At 36.6% G+C, this 20,253-nt stretch overlaps 1 protein-coding gene and 1 pseudogene across 4 annotated transcripts; both read right to left on the bottom strand.

Annotated features, from left to right (window-relative positions):
* Positions 1 to 271: 271 nt before the first annotated feature.
* On the bottom strand, positions 272 to 18,912 carry LOC101247432 (E3 ubiquitin protein ligase RIN2). 4 transcript variants are annotated; one of them, XM_069299131.1, is made up of 13 exons: positions 18,729 to 18,912; positions 17,566 to 17,961; positions 10,820 to 10,897; positions 9,073 to 9,159; positions 8,871 to 8,992; positions 7,367 to 7,463; positions 7,143 to 7,248; positions 6,145 to 6,302; positions 5,884 to 6,021; positions 5,710 to 5,777; positions 5,386 to 5,616; positions 1,381 to 1,747; positions 272 to 598 (listed from the first exon to the last, which is right to left on the bottom strand). In XM_069299131.1, the coding sequence occupies exons 2-13, from the start codon at positions 17,839 to 17,841 to the stop codon at positions 542 to 544; spliced, it is 1,785 nt and encodes a 594-aa protein (XP_069155232.1). In that variant the 5' UTR covers positions 17,842 to 17,961; positions 18,729 to 18,912; the 3' UTR covers positions 272 to 541. The 4 variants fall into 4 exon arrangements, with proteins under 4 accessions (XP_069155232.1, XP_010322004.1, XP_004240755.1 ...); XM_010323702.4 differs by having other exon boundaries at positions 1,381 to 1,774; positions 18,694 to 18,896; XM_004240707.5 differs by having other exon boundaries at positions 18,694 to 18,896.
* On the bottom strand, positions 8,051 to 8,128 carry LOC112941767 (U2 spliceosomal RNA; annotated as a pseudogene).
* Positions 18,913 to 20,253: the final 1,341 nt, after the last annotated feature.

The following is a 20,253-nucleotide window of genomic DNA, read 5'->3' as shown; positions in this document are numbered from 1 at the left end:
TATTGCCCTTTACCTAAGGTATCTCCATGATTAACTCCATTAAACATGAGACTACTAGTCTGAACTTACAAATCTTGATATGAAGCAACATAACCGAAATCACTTCAATCAGCATCCCATTCGGTTTCCTTGGGAGCCATTTTTCCAGTAAATACTCTTTATAAAAAAAATTGAATTTAGCGTACAATAATCAACAGGTCTCACCACATATTATTCAATGCCAGTTAGGTGCGGATAGACTATCCAACAAAGTAAATTGGCAATATCTATGTGTGCCAAAAGAATATACTATTTTATTTCACGGGAAGACAAAAAGAAAAGAGGAATTATTATAGCATTTGTCTCTCACAACAAGTTCCCCAAGTTATTTACATGTACAAGAAAGTGAAACTTATATATATATCAGATATAATATGCAGTAACAGGCTTGACACCCCAACATATTTGGAAACCTCACTCCTGTACACAACCAGAGCTTCAATTTTGATCTGCCTCAGTGAAAGACATACCACAACAGTATCGTAAAGAAAGGTATGTGTAATCACATGTGCAGAAGATTATTCACAGTAACAGTTACCGAGTGTGTTCTCTGTAAATCCTGCAAATTCAAATTTATCAACTTTTAATTGCAATTTTGAAAGAGCACCGAAACAGGAATGTAAATCAAAAATAGCTAATGAGCGGTTCATGGATTGCGCAAATTTAGTACTCATTAGTCCATTAAATCATTAGCTACAATTGTTTACTAGTACTATTTTTCAAATGACAATACATTGCAAAGGCAAACTTAGGCCCCTTTTATTATAGCCTTCAGGATGGAAGAGTATAATATTATGAGGTATTTTAGCTTCTTTTTTTTCTTTCAGGTTGAGGAGTGGGGGGATAGGGGTGGAGATGGGGAATGAAAATAGCAAGGCAAATTTTTTACTCGAGGAATCTCAACCAAGATGGTCAGTTAAAGTTAATGTACAGTAACATCTATTTTGGGTATAAATTTGGCACCAGCCGCCCAGATAACAATCCTTGAAAAATGGACTTATTGCAACTTATCACTAGAACGTAATTTTTACCACCCTCTTTTACTTAATATAAAGGGAAGACGTTAAATGACTACCATATCAAGGGGAATAATTAGGACGAAGATCAGAAAACTATGAATTTGCTCATTGCCCCTGCCCTTCCCCACCAACCATTCATTTCGCTTTTTCATCTCTCACTCATTACAATTAATTCTACCTCTACTTGTAGATGCGCGCACACCCTCCAAGAGCAAGTTCTTTTTTACTGATTTTGGAGTTAACAGCAAAAGTAAAATGGCTGTAGAGAAACAATAAAGAACACTCATATTTCATGGGAGACTAAAAGTCAAAGTAACCATACCTCAAAAATTATTTCATCAGGTATGTGTGGCAACACTTCTCTAACAGTTTCAACCATTGTGTGTATGTTTGGAATATTGTTGTTTGTGGCACGTGAGGTTGTCCTCAAGTGCAACCCTCCAGCGCCTCCAATGTGCCTCGCAGAACCTGCAGGAGGAATTGCTGAACTGGAAGTACCAGCCTGGGAGGCACGCATAGACCAAAGATTCCAGGCAGCATCTTCCAGAGCAGTTTGTGCATACGTTTCTCCAACAGCTGCAAGATGCCTCATCACTGTCTGAACCCGACCCAAACTCGCTGCTGACCTGATGCCTGTAGATGGACCAGCACCATCTAAACCCAACCAACCTGAATCAACTCCCGAACCCCTGTAACAAAGCAAGGAAAATGGGGGGCTGGGAGCGAGAAATTTAAAAGTTCATAACATGAGCCTTCTCTCAAAATGGCTGTGGAAATACAATCAGGAGGAGCAGGCTCTATGGAAAGAGATAATAAACCACAAATATGGGCAAGAGGACTTCTGGTGCACTAGTGAAGTAAGTGAAACTTATGGGGTGGGGTGTGGAGGACCATCAGAAACCTTTGGGAGAGTCTAAAAAAAAATTCAAAAATTGTGGTGGGCAGAGGAGACAAAACAAAGTTCTGGCTAGATGATTGGTGTGTAAATGGAATTTTGAGGGACTTGTTCCCTATTCTTTTCTCAATATGCACAAATACCAACAGCAAGATAGAGGAGATGTGGTCTTCACAATGTTGGAATATAATATTTAGAAGACTGCTAAATGACTGGGAGATTGATGGAATGGTGGAGTGTTTGGGCTTTGATTGGTGGATTCCCAGGTACTACTCTAGAGCCAGACAGATTAGCATGGGGACATCATAAAGATGGGGTATTTTCAGTGAATAGATTATACAACTGGGGACATAAAAGAAGTGCAGGAAGATCCATTGGACCTTGGAACACAATATGGAAAAGTGTGGCTCCTACCAAGGTGATGGTTGCTAAGAAAAATGTTTGACTCATGTAACAATGCAGAAGAGGCGCATCAACATAGTATCCAGATGTCTCCTTTGTAGAGAAGCTCTCGAGACTAACAAACACTTATTCATGCACTGTAAGGTAACTGCTCAGGTGTGGGCTCTGTTTACAAGCATAGCCAATGAACATTGGACTATGCCTGAACACACACCTCTGACCTTCTTAGTTGCTGGATAAAAAGGGTAGGCAGCAAAAGTCATAAAAAATAACGGAGAACAGTTCCAGCATGTATCTGGTGGATTATATGGAAAGAAAGGAATCAGAGAACTTTTAAATGAAAGGAGTGTACAATACAGAAGATCAAAATGGAAAGTAATTACTACTTTAGGTTTTTGGTGTAAATAACAGGATATAGAAGAGGAGTTACAATTAGTGGACTTCATAGGCTCTCTGTAAGTATTTCTTTTTAGTCTTTTCCCTTTCTTGTAACAGTTTTTCCGGAGGTGGCCAGCATAGCCCTTAATGCTGAGGAATACAAAAAGTTACCAGTTTCAAAAAAAATTATTGTGCCTGAAGTGGCTCCTAAAAAAGGGTGGGGAGATACAGCTATAAAGATTGCCGAAATTTGTAGACAAGGGACCCTTGAATATGGTGGAGCAGCAGCCTCTAAGGCAAGGTATTCCATACGGTGAAGCAGCTGCCAAAACAAGTGGCTGGTGAAAGAAGGAAACATCATGTTAGAACAGCACAAGGAGTGTATCAACTTTTATGAGACAATGGGGCTTCTCAGGGAAAGGGGCTGTCCCCACCAGATTTGAACTGAGAAGATGGGTATCAGACAATGGAAATTAGCTTTCATAGTGCTGATCTAGGACCTCAATTATACACAGTTCCTGTTCGAATTTCCGAATACCAAGATGGATGAGCAAGTTATGCCAGGAAGCTAGATGTGGAGCAGGAAACCATCAAGCTGAAGTGATGGCCACCAGAAGCCACTTTCACGAGAGAAGAAAAAATCACAGATTGGTTATGGGTCAGAATCATTGGTCTTCCTTTACACCTTAGGACGAAGGAGAAGAAGAAATAATCACAGATTGGTTATGGGTCAGAATCATTGGTCTCCTTTACACCTTAGGACGAAGGAGACTGGTAGATATTGGCAAGAAGTGCAGCGGGTGGATTGAAACAGAAGAGGAGAACACTATAAAGAATCATAGTGATACTTAAGGAGAGACTTCACATGACAGCGTACATAAATAAGAGGAACACAGACTTGGTTAATTGGAATCTCTCATTAGTTAGCAAGAACGAAGGGGCATAGGTCTTAGGAACTTAAAAGCACATAATCAAAGCCTACTCATAAAGTGGTTGTGGAGGTATAGTTCTGAACCTAATCCCTTGTGGAGAATATTCATTGGTGAAAAATATAGCCAGACAGATCAGTGGTGTACAAGTCCAGTCAACAACCTTCATGTGACAGGGATCTGGAAAGCTATCAGACAACTATGGGATTCTTTTCAGATGATACACAAGGGTGGGCAATGGGAGGACTTCATTTTGGCATGATAAATGGGTAAGTCATGGGCCACTAGAAGATATTTTTCCTGAGTTTTTGTATATAGCATCACTTCCTGACATCATACTGGATAGTGCTTGGGGACTGAATGACTGGAATTTCATCTTCAGGAGAGGGTTGAATGATAGGGATCTGTGGAGAATCAATGATCTTTTTCCTACTTGCTTTCATAGGTCTCAAGGAGGAAGAAGATTCTCTTTACTGGAATAGAAACAATAATGGGATTTATACTGTTAATTCTGCTTATCTTAACCTTTCACGGACAAGCCAACCCATTGTGAATTGCCCATGGAAGTGCATTTGGAAGGCTAAAGTTCCTACCAAGGTTGTGAGCTTTCCATGGCTGGTTGCTTGCTAGAGAAGTTTGCCTTACTCAAGAAAGCTTGGCTTCCAGTTATGTTCTAGGTGTATTTTATGCGGGAAAGCTTTAGAGTCCAACAGCCATCTGTTTATACACTGTCCTTTGACTACTCAATTGTGGATTTTGTTTCTTAACTTGGCAGGCTTAGTAAGACTATGCATGCTAGTTCTGCTGATCTGCTAAGAGCTTGGAACAATAAGACGGACACAGTGAGACAGAAAGAGTGGTGGAGGTTGGTCCCTGCTTGCATATGGTGGTCAATACGGAAAGAGAGGAACTCAAGATTTTTTGAAGATAAATACAATTCATTGCAAAATGTTAAGATGAATTGTATCCTTTAGATTTATTTTGTGTAAACAAAGCAATTTAGAGAGTACAGATTCTCTGGTAGATATGTTAGGTAGTCTGCAGTTATAATGGATCACTTTGATCTATTCTTTTGCAGTAAAATGGTTAACACTCCCCTAAGTGTTTTCTTATATATATATATATATATATATATATATATATATATAAAGATTGTTACAATTCTCAAAGAAAAAACTTGCAGTGTATGTATTTAGTTTATTTCTACTTATCCTAAAACACTTACTTCCTGTTCCTGAGGTTCTTCTCCACAACACAAACTTTTGTTCAGCTCTCACTAATTTCGTCAGTTGACAATATAAATTGCTAAAAAGGTTTGTCCTATGGGACCTCATCTTGCATATATCGGCTCGCTCATCCCTAACTAAAGTAAACAAGTAAAGGCTCAAAGCAAATCCTTGAAGTAATCACGCTGTTCAGGGGGAATCCTTAATATCAATCATCACCACAGCTTCTCGCACTTGTGAAGGCTCCTTCATAAATATTCATTATCTCACTCTTATCTATCTTATATGAATTCATTTCTTCTTGAACGACTTTCTTGACACTCTTATCAAATGTATTCTGTCAGTTATCCTATTTACATTTCTGAACTTCTACAAAAATATTAGATAGAACAGCAACAGGCACAATATAATATTCCACAGCAGATGCTGGTTTAGCTGAAACCAATAGTGGCAAATGGGTAAGAAGCAATCACCGACAATGGTACAAGAAAACTGACCTCCAATCACGACTTACAAGAGGATTGTGCATTTGATTGCGGGAAGCTTCATTTTGAAGTGCATGGCCAGGAAGATTCAACTGATCAAGTCCCATACTCATCTCACGAGCAAGCAGCTCATCACCCCGAACATCTGCAGTTTGAGGATTTACCTCATTCTCGCTTCTTCCTATAAACAACGGCTTCCAGCAAGTGGGACATGAATAATTTTCAGTTAAACCTTGATCCAACCTGCAATTATTTGGCAATATTTGTATATGAATTTTTCCAAAGATTGCAATTTGCACTACCCAGTAAACATTTCAAGCAACAACTAAGCCATACCAAGACCTCAAGCATGCAAGATGGAAAAGATGATTACAAGATAGTTTTTTCGCCTTTGCCATTGGTTCCTGTCATTTCCAGCATATCAAAGGCTTACATATTCAAAGCAAAAAAGAATCGTATAAAAAGGAAAATGGAATAAGAACAAGGAAGCTCGAAGGGGCAGGGAGATACCCTGCAAATAGCACATTCATCATCATAAGTTTGTAGCTCTTCCAAAGTTGCATCAGGAAGTGCACCATGAAGAGTTCCCAATGCTATTCTCAGTTTAATAAACCCTTTGACCCGTTTTACAATGGCACTTAATAAAGCCTGCTCAAAATGAACTGAAGTTAAGTAACAACTCATGGACCTACTAAACACTAGATAGAAGAGGGAAACTGAGGTATTTGAAAAATTATGAGATTACATTAATTCATACAGATAAATATTTACACGGATATTTAGGAAAAGCATTGCATCCACAAGGTGAAATGCCATGCCATGAAGCCACCAAATGTGCACATAATGAGCAAGGGCCATCAACAGAGTCATCATGTCCAGGAGAAAACCCATATTCCGAATAAGAACACCTTTCCATTCCCCAAATGAGCCTGTAAGAGGTTTTTAGGAATAAGATGAGGATCGGAGATGGTTAAAGACAAAAAGAAAATCACTATTTCTTAGTTGAGTAAATATCCTATGTACTTCAATACTGCAAGAACAAGGTATAGGGAAGACGATTAAGATGTGTTTTCAACCACAGACTTCACATGAAACCATCCATAGAACAGAAGCAGAAAGGAAACTCTTTCCACATCCTTTCAGCAGATATACATTCCGGCAAGCTCAAGATTAATAAAGGACGCACATATATATCCTTCATATCTTTTTTTACACGCACATATATCCTTCATTAGCAATGATTAGGGAGTATTTGATTAAAAACATCAAAGAGAAGATGACTTCTTAAATAGAGTAACTTTGTAAAGTTATTGTAAAGATATGACATCTGCACCTAACTAAACCCCAAAAGCTAGCTCATGAGGGAAGGTTTGTTCAAGTCTATATAAAAGGAGACCAGATTCCCATCCTTCTACTGATGTGGGACATCTTAACACCCCCACCCACCCCGCATACCCGAACCTCAACTGGAACGTGAGCTCTCTACCGATGTGGGACATCTTAACAGTTATATAAGCAGAATATGCCACTACTAACAGAAAAGAGTACGGCAGACACAAACGAAGAGCATCAGCCTCATTAAGGAAAAGATCACACCGCTTGCGAGAACATTTCAAAGAAGGGTTGATAAATCAAACAAAAATATTGAATGCAGAACTTGATCACAAAATCCACTTCAGTAAGGCACAGAGCATCTCCAATAAATCACATAACCTCATTACTCAATCAACCAGATCACCTAAAGCAAAAGTTACCAGCATAAAATTTACCTGCGGCAGATATGTCAAAGAGCTTGGATATTCTACTATTTGAAATATCATTTGCTGAGTCATGGATATATATGTCAAGCAGCTGGAATCCATGAACAAGAATAGCCTGCAGCAAAGGATTGGCATACAAAATGCAATCGTTAACATGTTTTTGGAAAGGTCAAAAACATTCAAAAGCATGTGTCAAAGAAAAATAGAAGATATACCCTCCTAATGTACTGTACCTGTAGCGTCTCAAATGCTATGCTAAGAGGCTCAAAGAACAATAACAAAAAAAGGGATGAACTTATTGTTTTATATACAATCAGGCACGCCCTCATCCTGCAAGGACACCAAAAAAAGTGTAGTTAGAGAAGTATTCAAAAGACCAGATAATGTGCTTAAAGCATTGGAGATGTCATCCACCAAAAGAAACTGAAACTCTGGTTCCCGTACACAGAGTCGAACAACACATCAACTTGACCCCCTCAATGAACGTTAATATCACAAAAGGCTGGAATAGAACACCCAAGGACATATTCACTATTATCCCAACCAGGTAGCTTAAGTTAAACCAATGTTGTGAAAAGCGAGCCATTCATTGCATATTGCGATGAAGCAAGTTTCTTCTTCTTCTTTTTATGATAACCGTGGTGTTCGAGCTAGCTTGTGCACACCACGATTAATTCCAATAATCAGTTTATTTAAAATTTTCTTAATATTATTTGTGTAAATATTTTTTTCAGTTTGCTGCTGCTGGACACTACTCGATGGCTAAAATGGCCAGAAAGTGATGGAAAAAAGAGAAACTATAATGAAAAGAGCAGGAGAATAATTGAAGTCTTAAAATCTAAGAAGAAGAGGCCAAACATGTGTTTATTTAACTAGGTAAATGAATTTAAATGATAAATGGATACTGTTTAGACTTAAAAGGGTGGAAAATCTGAGGATGTGGAGTTGTGAACAAATACTACACTTGATCTTAGCCGAAAGGCCAAGAAAGGTATAATCAGAAGATGTGAAGGGAAGACTTTGATGGCCAAAAACTCCTAAACAGATCACTCAGAGTCCCTTTTAGGTTTACTCCCTTTGTTTAGCAAAATATACATTGCAGAGTACTTGCATGAATGAAGTGAATGGTAAATTTTCTTTATTAAGGAGCAAATTAAGTCTCTTTGGATTCAGGTCCTTTCTAACTGTTTTTGTAGTTACTACTTTCAGCCAAATAAGGTCAAAGTTAGGTCGTTTTTCTTATATTTGGACTGATGTGTCCATTGATTTTTGGTCTAGGACGTAATATCTGAACTTCCGTATTTCTAGGTAGTTTTATAGAAGAAACACTCTTCCTATCTTTCCCCCTGTTCTGATAAGTATTTCTGTTCTATCTTTCAGTCGTGAGGTCCTCACTATCATGAAATTCCACGCACATCTTATATCGTCCATCCAGTTTTGGGTGTTGGACTGTTGGTTAACTCGATATTATGCTGTTGTTATAGTGAGCAATATGGCATGCATAGGCCGTGTAAATTCTAGAGACCTCCATGTAAAATTTGCACAAAGCATAAAACAGTATTAGGGATTAAAGAATCAGACTTGTATCTCTGGAGACACAATTGCTGACAAAACAGCAATAGTTCGAAAATACAAAAGACAACACACATACAATACCTTCTACATCTACAATCTTCAAATAAGAATGACCACTGCATAATGTAATGCACAACAAACAGAGTTAGGTCTAGGAAGTACCAGAGTAAGTTGGCTGAGAGAACCAGCAATAAAGCAGAATACACCCGGAAATATGACCAGGAAGTAGCTGAAGGAGAGGCATTCAATCGTTCAAGTCGATCCCTAGCTAAAGCTTGAAACATCTGCAGATATGTAAATTTTATCCAAGGTTAGACACTCAAAATCCCAATATCAATACCTTCGAATACACAACAGAGGATACCTTTAAAAAGCAAAGAACAGCTAGCCACGTTGACCACAGGCCTGCTTGATACAGGGTAGGTGGAACAACCAACGGAAGAAAAGTTCCCTGGAAGTAATTATCAGTGAGCAGTATACTAAAACACTTCCAATATAACCACTAGAGAGAAACATGAATGTGAGAATGACTTCATTGACCATACTAGTGTGAAGTTAACATGCATAGAGGACGACATGAATGTAGACTTCAAATTTAGCAAATGATACCATGGAGCTACAAGTTTCAAGCACTGAGTTTGAAATGCTCTAGATCATTGTGGAAGTGTTCAGAACTACTGCAATCGCTTCTCAGTGAAAGATCACAATGACAAGACATATCCAATCTGATCAAACCAACACTTTGAAACAATTCAACCAAATACCAGATCTAGCATTGACACATCCAACACCATATGCCCTATGCACCAGTAACTATTCTTATTGAAACTATGTTAGATGTGTAGATAGCAAGAAAGATAGGGATTAAAGCGAAGGATGTTTTAGGGCTGTATGGTAGTGATGGGATAATGAATGCAGAAAACATGACAGATGGGGTTGAAGAAATGGTACGATCAGAAGATGTGGGCATTTAAGGTATGTAAATAACGTAAATACTACCACCTGTTTGGATTCAGACCCATTTAATCCCATTCTTGCATTTCGCGTGGATAGAAAGATGCACTATTTCTTTCAACTTTCAAATGAACTTCCCAATCCACCAAAGGTTAAGGATTAAGGGATGCGCAAGACATATCAAATTCTTGAACTTGGGATATTTATTTGTTCGATATCATGTTGCTGGCATTTCAAATTTTGCAATCTGACAGCAGTAATATGTGGTACCCTGTAACTTTTCTGAAAATTCATGTAGACATCTCATATCGGAACCAGATGTGGACTTTGTAGAATGATTATTTTAACAAATGAAAAGTTTCCAATATAAAACGAAAAACATATGAGTGTGTTAAAGTCATCAGAAGAAATTGAGATCTTCAACTACTAAACTTAGAAGACACCATGGTATTAAAATTCATCATATATAGCAGGTCCAAGCCCAACAAAATGAGTTCCCTATCTTCATGCAGGTTCTCCTTCCATAGTCTAATAGATCATGGACCTACAAAAATTTACACAGTGCACTGTATTTTGTCCAATTTATCAACAAGACGAACCCTGTGGATCACTATGGAGGTTTTGCAAAGCAAGAATTGAGAGGTGCTAATACTCTGAACAAGGCTGAATGTCATGTCCCGACACTTTGCACAACTTTACATTCTTCACCCTTATTCTTATGCCAAATTTGACTGGCAAAGTGGCGGGACATGACATGAAGTTCACGTCTTTCACCAAGTTGTCCAGAAACTGGAACTAGTTCTAAATGAGGGGCCCTCACTCCTCTCAAGTCCCATTTTTTTAGTTTCTTTCCACCAAGTACACATACTCACTTGGCTCAGCATTGCTCCAAGAAGTTGGAAAATGTAACCATCACACATCACCTTACTTAGTTATCCATTCAATGTCAAGCAATATAACAAATTAAAGTGGCCAAAAGATCTTTACAAGTAAAAATCAAATGGAAACAATGCCAAGTGCCAACACCATATGTTACATTTTCCTTAACTTAGGTCACAAAATGTAGAGTTTGAATCATAGCAATAGAGGAAAGAAAAGAAGAAAAAAGATAATGAAGGTTCTGTATACCACCTTATTCATGTAGCTGAGATATTTACCTTGGAAATAATATAATTGATAAGGCGTTCAGCCAGCTTTCGGATTTCTGACGAGTGCAAATCTCCAAAGAATATAGTCTGCAGAAAGTTGTGAAAAGAACTTGTGTTGTAAAAGGTACTCTATAATATTTGAACAGGATTCAGGTGCAAAAAGAGTACCTAATATCCCATGAACTTTCATTAGAAGCATTAAGAAGTCCTATTTTAAACATTCACAGAGACATTCTAGCCATCACATGAAGAAATGTCCAAGAAACCAAAAAATAAAGAGTGTTAGACATTCAATAAGGCTGAAAGGGCGTCCTTTCAGAGGTAATCAAGAAAATATTCCACCTCCCCATCTTTTTTACCTAATTTCCCATTCATCCGTCCCTGAAAATTATTTTTCTACAACACAAAGTCAACATTTCTTAATATATGGTAGCATTACAATATTTTTAATTTGATGTGATATTTTTACCGGTATTTTAATATATTTTGACCAAACGCAAATATATTATACAATGATCAATCAAATAATTTTTTCATAATCCCTGTAGAAAATCAACTAGATCAATTTAAGAACAGACTAAGTGGTACATGTATTCTTCCCAAAACTATAACCACATACTTCCTATCTGGATCACAATAAAAGGAGTCCAAATTACATCTCAAAGAATAAATAATAGAATCCTAGAACCACAGCTTATCCACCCAATATTGAAAAGAAATACAAAGAAAACAGTAAATGTTTTGGTGCAAGCCTAAATAAGTTATCTATTCTTAAATACACTGTGACCCGGTATGTAAATCCTGGTTTTCAGAGGGTTAAGCTAATTTGTGGAGACGTCTCTAGTGATGTCCCAATGCTGAAAGCTCGAAAATATGCATGAGTTGAAAACACTCTACCATAGAGATAAACCCTCTATCTTATGAGAACAAGGGACATCGGGCCTATGAAGCAGGAGAGAAGTCTTGTGACAATAGAGTCCAATGATTTAGACATTGTTAGCAGGAACATCGAGAGGTTTACAGAGGACTGTTGGTTTGAGTCTGTCATAGATGGATCAAGGGCACATGTCCTCAGAGAAGGATAGAGAAGCTAGAAGGAGTAGAGAAAGGTCAGATAGTAGAATGAAAGAGCAGACTTATGGTAAACTGAAAAAGTAAGTAAGAGGTGCAGTAGGAAAGGACTTGAAGGAAAGAAGATATGGGCAAGACTAGTAGGTTCACTTTACATCTTTGGTATTCCCCCCTCCCCCCCAATGTAGAGATGTTGACAATAAACTAGGGGTATGGTCGAGATTGATGAGGCAACAATTACTGGATCTAAGAAGATGTTAGCTAGATTTTGTTCGTGGTGGATGAAATAATCATTCTTCCACTCAAAGTCAACTCACTTCACTATGATATTCTATCAAACTTACAAAGGAAGGAGGAAGATGAGGTGAACAAGCTGAGAGGAGCAATGATTGAAAGAGTCTGTATGAAACATGTGGACACATGAACTGCCAAATTTAGTTTCAAATTGGAGAGACATGGAGTTCTTCTCAAATTAAAGAACTGAATTAGAGTATAACGGCCAGAAAGAAAACAGACAGAAAAATGGGAGCAAAAACTTATGGGCTTTTGCACGAATAACCCAAATATGCTATAGTGAACCCAAGAAGAGAATATAGCCTAGTTTAAAGAGGAGAGAAGAATAAACAAAAGCAAACAAACTCATACTAGGTTCGATCCTCTGGAGCCCAATAGCACAGTTAAGCCTACTAGTGGTGATGTTCAGCTAACTCACACTATGACATGAGCTTGGCCCCTTCACGGAGGATCTAGGAAAGCACAGGAGCTCCAACATAAAGGACAGAAGAAACATGCGCAAAGCAAGAGGAAGAAAATAAAAGCTTCCACTATAGTCAAAGTTCATCTGTTGTTCCCCAGCATATGGTAACATAACAAATAACTTAAGTAAGTCTCACAAACCAGATTGATCATGTGTTTCTCTAACTCAACCATTTTTGCGTCCTTTAGTACGCGTGACCTATCTCCTTTTTTCATAGTCAAGATGTGCTTGTGGGATGAGAATTTACTCTGCAAACTTGCTTTATTGAAAGACAGTGAAGCGAAGTCCCTCGTTCGATAATGGCTGGTCCCTAAAGGCCCTTAAGAAAGAGGCTTAAGTCATCAATTCCAATCCAATTATGTTTTTCTTTTTATTGGTATGCCCACGATTTCTAAAAAGATTATTCTAGGATAAATGGGCAATAGTTAGGAGAGGTGCGCCAGCAACACACAGAAGCAGAGTTATTAGATACTACATGAACGCCCGGCCAGAATTCATGACCGCTAAAAAAAAGTAATTTTGTACATAAGATATGGCTTTTTGGGTTTAGATCGAAATGGAATCCTCAAAAACCAAGGCTGGAGAAGTTAGATTCTATATTCCAAGAAGTCTTAAATAGAAGCCAAATCCATGAGAGAGAATCCTTTGAAGCTAATCCAGAGACCGATAAAGATCAAAATATCAAAGGAGAATCTATTCAAATTCATATTTGAAAATGGGATTATCAACTCTACTTGACTGGAAAGCCCGACACACATTTCAACCTTGTGAGTCCAGAACGTTAGACAATTATATTGTTTCCAACCCAATTGAGGTAGTGCCCATTGTCACCGGGAGCAAGTTGGTAGGAGGGCCTTGAATCATCCAGCTTGAAGAAAGCATTACTGGACCACGGCTTGTCAAAGCCGAGAGGCTAAAGAAAAAGTCAACTCTAAGTGATAAAGTTGCTTTGACTACATAATTGTGTCTGTTCAATGGAGCGAATTGGATGATCAGGTCTCTTCAAATAAAACCGGCATAATGAAATTGATTGTACCAAGGACGTCGATTTCACTGAGAGAAGTGGCAGTTCAGGCTTCAGATGGAATCCAAAGATAAATTCAATAAGACAGACTTCCCTTTGAATAAATCTACTAGTTTGTTGATGTTTAGTTTCCCATACTCCCAAGATAAACACTTAATTCTAAGAAGTGTTACTAAGGTTTCTCCACATAAGTATGAAAATCAAAAAACTTATCCTCATGATTTTTGTTGAGAAACTGATTGAAGTAGGAATTTTATCTATGTCTGATCACACTATCTACTCTCAAGTTTAGTTTTTTTTAATGAAGTAATAAGAAATTTCATTGCTGGCATCAAGATGATGCAGAATAGTACAAAAGTTAGGAAAATAACAAATCTTTGTTAGCTCAATCACAAAAAAAGACTAAACTAGTATCAGGGAGCTAACAAAGTTCAAAAAGTTCTCAGGTGAATCTATGGGTGAAAGACTATGCCAACTATAGATACAGAAGATACTTTAGCCTTGAGGGAGTGATTTGGAGTTGGCCTTACCAACTCTCCAATTGCACCAGCATTCAAAGGCCTCTTTGGTACTTTGTGGCATTACCCAATAAATACCAAATATATACAAAAACATACTCTAAGTAAGCAGCGACTGTACAATGTAAATAGATGGTTGTTGGACTCAAGGTTCTGTTGGCACATGTAATATCTATTGGCAATCTGAAAATTCCTTTTCTTAAGGTTGTCTAGACTCTTGATTGAGGCAAACTTCATGAGAGATGTCCAACCAAAGAGATGTCCAACTGAAGCATATGATTTTTGTTGGGAGCTTAGTCATTCCATATCAACTTCCATGGCCAGTTATCAAGCAATTCATTAGAAGACCACCAACTTGTATCTCTGTCAACAAAGACTTACATAGATAGGATGAAATCACCTAAAACTTTTATATAGGGGAGCTGCCCACAATATATTTGGGAATGCCTCTAGGAGATAAGAGCAAATGAAAAGGCATATGGAACAATGTACTGGAGAAATGCAAGAAGAAGCTTGCCAACTGGAAAAAGCCAGTATTTACCCCTGGGTGGCATAGCTACTATCACCAAAAGCGTTCTTGATGCTTTGCTAACTACATGATGTTGGTGTACCCTATACCAGCAAGTGTAAGAGACGGATTAGATGCCATTAGAGACGGATTAGATGCCATTAGAAGAAACTTTCTTTGGAAAGGAAACTGTGATCCTAATAAGCACAGGTTTCACTTGGTCAAGTGGAATGAAGTTTTAGTCAGCAAGAAAGAAGGGGGACTAGGAACAAGGAATCTTAAAATACAAAACCACAGCTTGCTAATGAAATGGCTGTGGAGATTTTCATCACAAGAACAATCGTTGTGAAAAGATACCATTAAGGCCAGATATGGAATGTAGACAAAGTGGATCAGCAACATAGCAACACAACCATACGGCACCTGGAGTGTGGAGGACAATCAGGAATCTATGGCCAAAACTTATAAACAAGTACAAAATTAAGATAGGAGATGGTGGAAAAACACTGTTTTGAGGAAGTTTGGGTGGAACAGGCAACACCCTCAGCTAGTTTCCAGGACCTATTTAACTTGAGTCTACACTCTACAGAAAGTGGCCACTGTCAAAGAAATGAGAGGTGCTCAGGGATGGAATTTAAGGTTCAGAAGACTTTTAAATCATTGGGAGGTGAATAGAATGGTTGAATTTCTAAATATCCTGGAACGATGCAAGGAACTCAGTAACAGTGAAGACAAACTGTTATGGGCTCCAGATACACAGAAGAGATTCTCAGTTGGAGCGAGCAGCTTACAGAAACTCACAGAGGACACACACTCAAACAAGCTAGTGGCCATGGAAAATGATCTGGAAAGTTAAGATGCCATTCAAGGTGGCCGGTTTTACTTGGCTATTCGAAAAACAGGTTGTTCTCACGCAGGATAACCAGATGAAGAAGGGCCTCGATTTGTGATCCAGGTGTTTTTTTGTGAATTTGAGACAGAGACAATAAATCATCTCTTTTTACACTGCAAGGAGAGAGTGGAAGTTTGGCAAATTTCCATCAATATAAGGGGCATCAGTTGGTAAATGCCAGGAAAAATAAAGGAAGCTTTAGCGTGTTGGAATCGGGATGGAATTCAGCCAGGGCACAGGGAGAGATGGAAGATTGTCCCAGCCTGCATTTGGTGGACTATTTGTCTGGAAAGGGATCAGATATTTGGAGAACAAGAGCTGCTCTATGGAGAAGATGAAGCTGAATTGTTTAGCTCTTTTCTATTTTTTGTGTAAACATGAATATTCTCATGAAGATGAGAATATCACTAGTATCTTAAGAGTTCTTAATGAGTTGACAGGAAACAACAACATTTCTCAAAAAATCACCTAGTACTTTTGTCTCCACAGAGACTTGATCCTAAGACTTCATGGATTCTTTTCATTTCATTGACCACTAGGCTACACCCTTGGGTGCTTAGTAGGAATCTTGTCACATCACTTACTTCCTAGAGTCATGTATTTAAGGCTTTACCCCAAGCTTCACTAATCGTCTTCTTCAATTCTCTATTGTTCTCTTATACCTTTCAAAAACATCTCCATCTTCTGTTTTTGATAACTTCTTACACTACTCTCTTTTTGTTTTTACAAAACTTGGCACCTTTTTACGCCACCGCCACCGGCATGATTTTTGTAGTTGAGGTCTCATGAATGTTGGCCCACAAGTATTAGGAAAAATAATCCATGTATAAAATTGTACTGTTTTATACTTCATTTGATTACCATTTCAAATTCAGCATGTTCAAAATGTGTGATCTTTTAGATAATAATTATTGTATTATTTTATCCCAGTCAATGTGGTATAACTATACAATGATTAGCTATACTTGGATAAAAATAAACAAAATGACAAAAATGCCCTCCTTCCAAAGCACTTCTTTACACCTAACCGATAGCTCTAAGGTTATAATTGGAAACAAGAGTTTAAACAATTTCAAATCAAACATGCGCTTTAAATCATACATTGTAGAGCTCATTTTTAATACAACAATCCTAACATCTACAAAAATGCATATGCACTAAATAATCCGTGATTTTATAAATCTCATCCTTGTATTAACATCTTTGCATCAACTTATCAGTGAACCAAACAACCCCTTAGAAATTTTAGACACACCTAAAACTTCATTTGTTACTTTCTCAATGCAACTCATCATTTCCTACCACAAAGTATTTATGAAACATCTAGGTCTCGTTCTCCCTCCTTCAGAAGCTTGTCCTCAAGGATTAAATACTATTTGGTTCGAGCCTTCTAGTATCAACTCGGCAACTACCACGCTCCACTCTTTCACTTCACCTCCAGAGCTACTAGTTTATATAAGATGGTAAGGGTTTATTCTGGCACCACCTTGCAGTCGTTACATGTGACCCTGTCACTTTACTCTTTTTTTTATTTGAAAAAAAAAAGGATGGGGGAGGGGGGGGATGAGGATAAGTGGTAAGGAGTAAGGATTGCAAGGTTATGTTCAGATTGAAAGTTATTTGGCTAGGATTACTTATATGCTTAAATGTATTCAAGTATGATTCCCTCTTTCTTTAAAATTTGTTATATAAAACTAAATTTTAAGCTAGAATAAATCTAATATGGTCAATCTCATACCATAATAATGTCCATCATAAGAAAAGAATTGCCCTTGTGGATGGAAAAACAACAATAAAGAATTATCCACGGGTATATCGAAGATACTGAATACCCGGCCAACTGCATTAATCATTATATTAGAACAAGCATTTGTTGATTTACCCATAGCTTTACAAAAGAAATTAATAATCGCTTGAAATATTTTCCAGCCCATGGTAACAATATCAGTCATAACTATTTATCTCAGAATGGAAAGAGTAAGTACCTTAAGAAACAAAACTAGCAGTATAAATACGTTGACTGCAAAATTGGCTCCCAGAGCAATTGTTGTATGTGAACCTAAAAGGTTCTCTAATGCACGGCTTCCATTCCTGAAGTTAATAATACTCTCCCCGATGAGCCCATCTGATTTTAGTTTCTCAACCGAAATTCCCATCCAACACTGGAGTCCGACATAGCTCAGAACAGTGCAGAATGCTGAAACTGACAAGTAGGTTACGCCCATGGCAAATATATTTATCTTTCTCAGAGCTAACAGCATCCAAGACTTTCATCAGAACAATTAAGCATGATCATTTGCCCTCAAAATTGGTGGCTGCAACTTAGTATACCGCAACCAGTCCACCTAATTCTGAATGGTAGTGGAACTTAAAGCAAAAAACTGCATCAAAAGAAGAAGAATCCAAGATTATTTCCTCAATAAAACAGCAGAAAAGAGAAGAAGCATTGCCATGTATCAACAAATGAGTGTCAGGCTAACAGCACACTCACTATCAGAGTTGTTAAAAGCCTATAGTTCATCCTCACAAGAATCTTGGCTACCCCTCCCAAACTCATGTCACCCGAAAGAGTAATTATTAAGCACTGGAATGAGACAGGTTCACATAAGGAGCAGAATGGAGATTGAGTATTCATATGCCGAACCCATTTAGTAGAGGACTAAAGCTTAGTTTTTTTTCCCCTTGGGACCTATTTAATATGTTTTGGCTGTTGAAATTTCCACCTAACCACTGCGGCAATTTATGGATTCCACTGAGCAGATACCAAACTTTACCAATGGAATGCTCAACTCGAAAGTGATCCTCATTTCACAACAACTCCTCAACATATATATAAGAATTTCTTCCCACTACAAACAAAAAGTACCAAACAGGTATCGTATTTAGAGAAAAGTCAACAACACAATTACCAATTGTCCAACGCAAAACCCTAGAACTAGCAAATAGGTGCACACAAAAAGGATTAAGCAATCAAAAAAGTGCTAAAAACGTCAAAGAAGTAAATCAACAAGAAAGATCTGATTGAAGGATTCAGTAATGAAGAGCTGAATTAGCATCTGTATATATAATTTAAAACATCGACATTAAGATGGAAAATCGGAAGAATTGAGAACCTGTGAAGATCTCAGACAAAGATGAAAGCAGAAACCTTGTCGTTGTTGGGTAAACTTAGTCTGAGATCTTCAGCTTCATGTCAATGGATCAGTTTTTTGCGGGAAATTGAAGAGTGATAGAAACGGCATACTTGAGAATTGTCTTTGGAGATATATTATACTACTCTAGTACTACTTCTCTAATATTACTTTATTGAGTCTTTTAAATACTATAATATAGTAGACTCTTTCTCGTAGTATTTCTATTATCATAACAATATTTCTCCGGTCCTATTTATGTGTCATTTTTATTTAAATAGAATGATATTTAATATTTGTTATTTTATAAAATTAATTTAGAAAAAATAATAAATAGGAATAAAATGATAAATTTATTTAATTTTATAAGGAATAAAATTTAATAAAATGATAAATTTATTTAATTTTATAAGGAATAAAATTTAAAATGATGAAAACTATATAGAAATCACTGAGTATAATTATATTATTCTATTATTTTGTCCCTTTCTTGCTAGCCTGTTCAGAATCGGGTGCTCTATTGTTTTCACCTGTTGTTTTATTTAACAAAAATAAAATAATATTTAATTTATTGGTTCCACTGGATATTAGTCAATAATATGGTTCCTTGAATGTTCAAAATTCTCTAATGTAGTAATGTCATCCTCTCGCGTATATAAACTAGGGAATTTGGTCGCACGAAGTCTTTAAAATAAGTGTTAAATAATTAATTTTTTAATTAATTATACACGTTTTTTGTATATTCAAATGTAATATTATTATTTTATTTTTCAATTATATATTAATTATGAAGATCATTTTGAGATGACGATTGAAATGAAACTTAACAAATTTAACATCTATATTGTATTACAACGGTGTACTTTTTTTCTTGAGAATCTAAAAATATTATGAAGTAACTGAAAATACTAATGAAATACATCTACAGGGCTTATTATTCTTTGTCAAATTGATATGATAAAACTTCTTTAATATTTCATTTTTCAATCGTTCTTATTCTTTTTTTAAATATTCAATTTAGATTTGTATGGTTTTGCATAAATCACATCAATTGATATTTTAGATTTTTTAGTTCCAATTACATCAAAAGATAAATGTTATGTTGCACTCGTTAAATATGACTTTTTAGAAAGTAATTAAAAATCACGCTACTGATTATTATATAAAAAAAATTTGATAGATAATAAAGCTCTTCACATATTATATAGTGATTAATAGAATTGAAGGTTAATTGAATCGAATAATTTGATAATACGTTTTAATTTCAAATGTACTCTTTGCATTTTTAAATCAATGATTACACCTTTTTCTCTATAAAATTAATACGTGGACACCCCACGTGAAATATATATTCATAACTAAGTATATTAAAATATTAACATAAAGTTTTTATATACTGAATTTTGTGATTTTATTTTTATAATATATTAAAAATCGAATCAATTTATTTATTCATTTGTATTCAATTTTTATTTATAAAAAATTCACAATATACATATGTAACAAAAGTAAATTAAATTATCAAATGCATAAATAATGTTT

Source organism: Solanum lycopersicum, chromosome 6 (assembly GCF_036512215.1).
Source record: "Solanum lycopersicum chromosome 6, SLM_r2.1".
Taxonomy (NCBI): domain Eukaryota; kingdom Viridiplantae; phylum Streptophyta; class Magnoliopsida; order Solanales; family Solanaceae; genus Solanum; species Solanum lycopersicum.
This window is presented reverse-complemented; position numbering and strand designations above follow the sequence as displayed.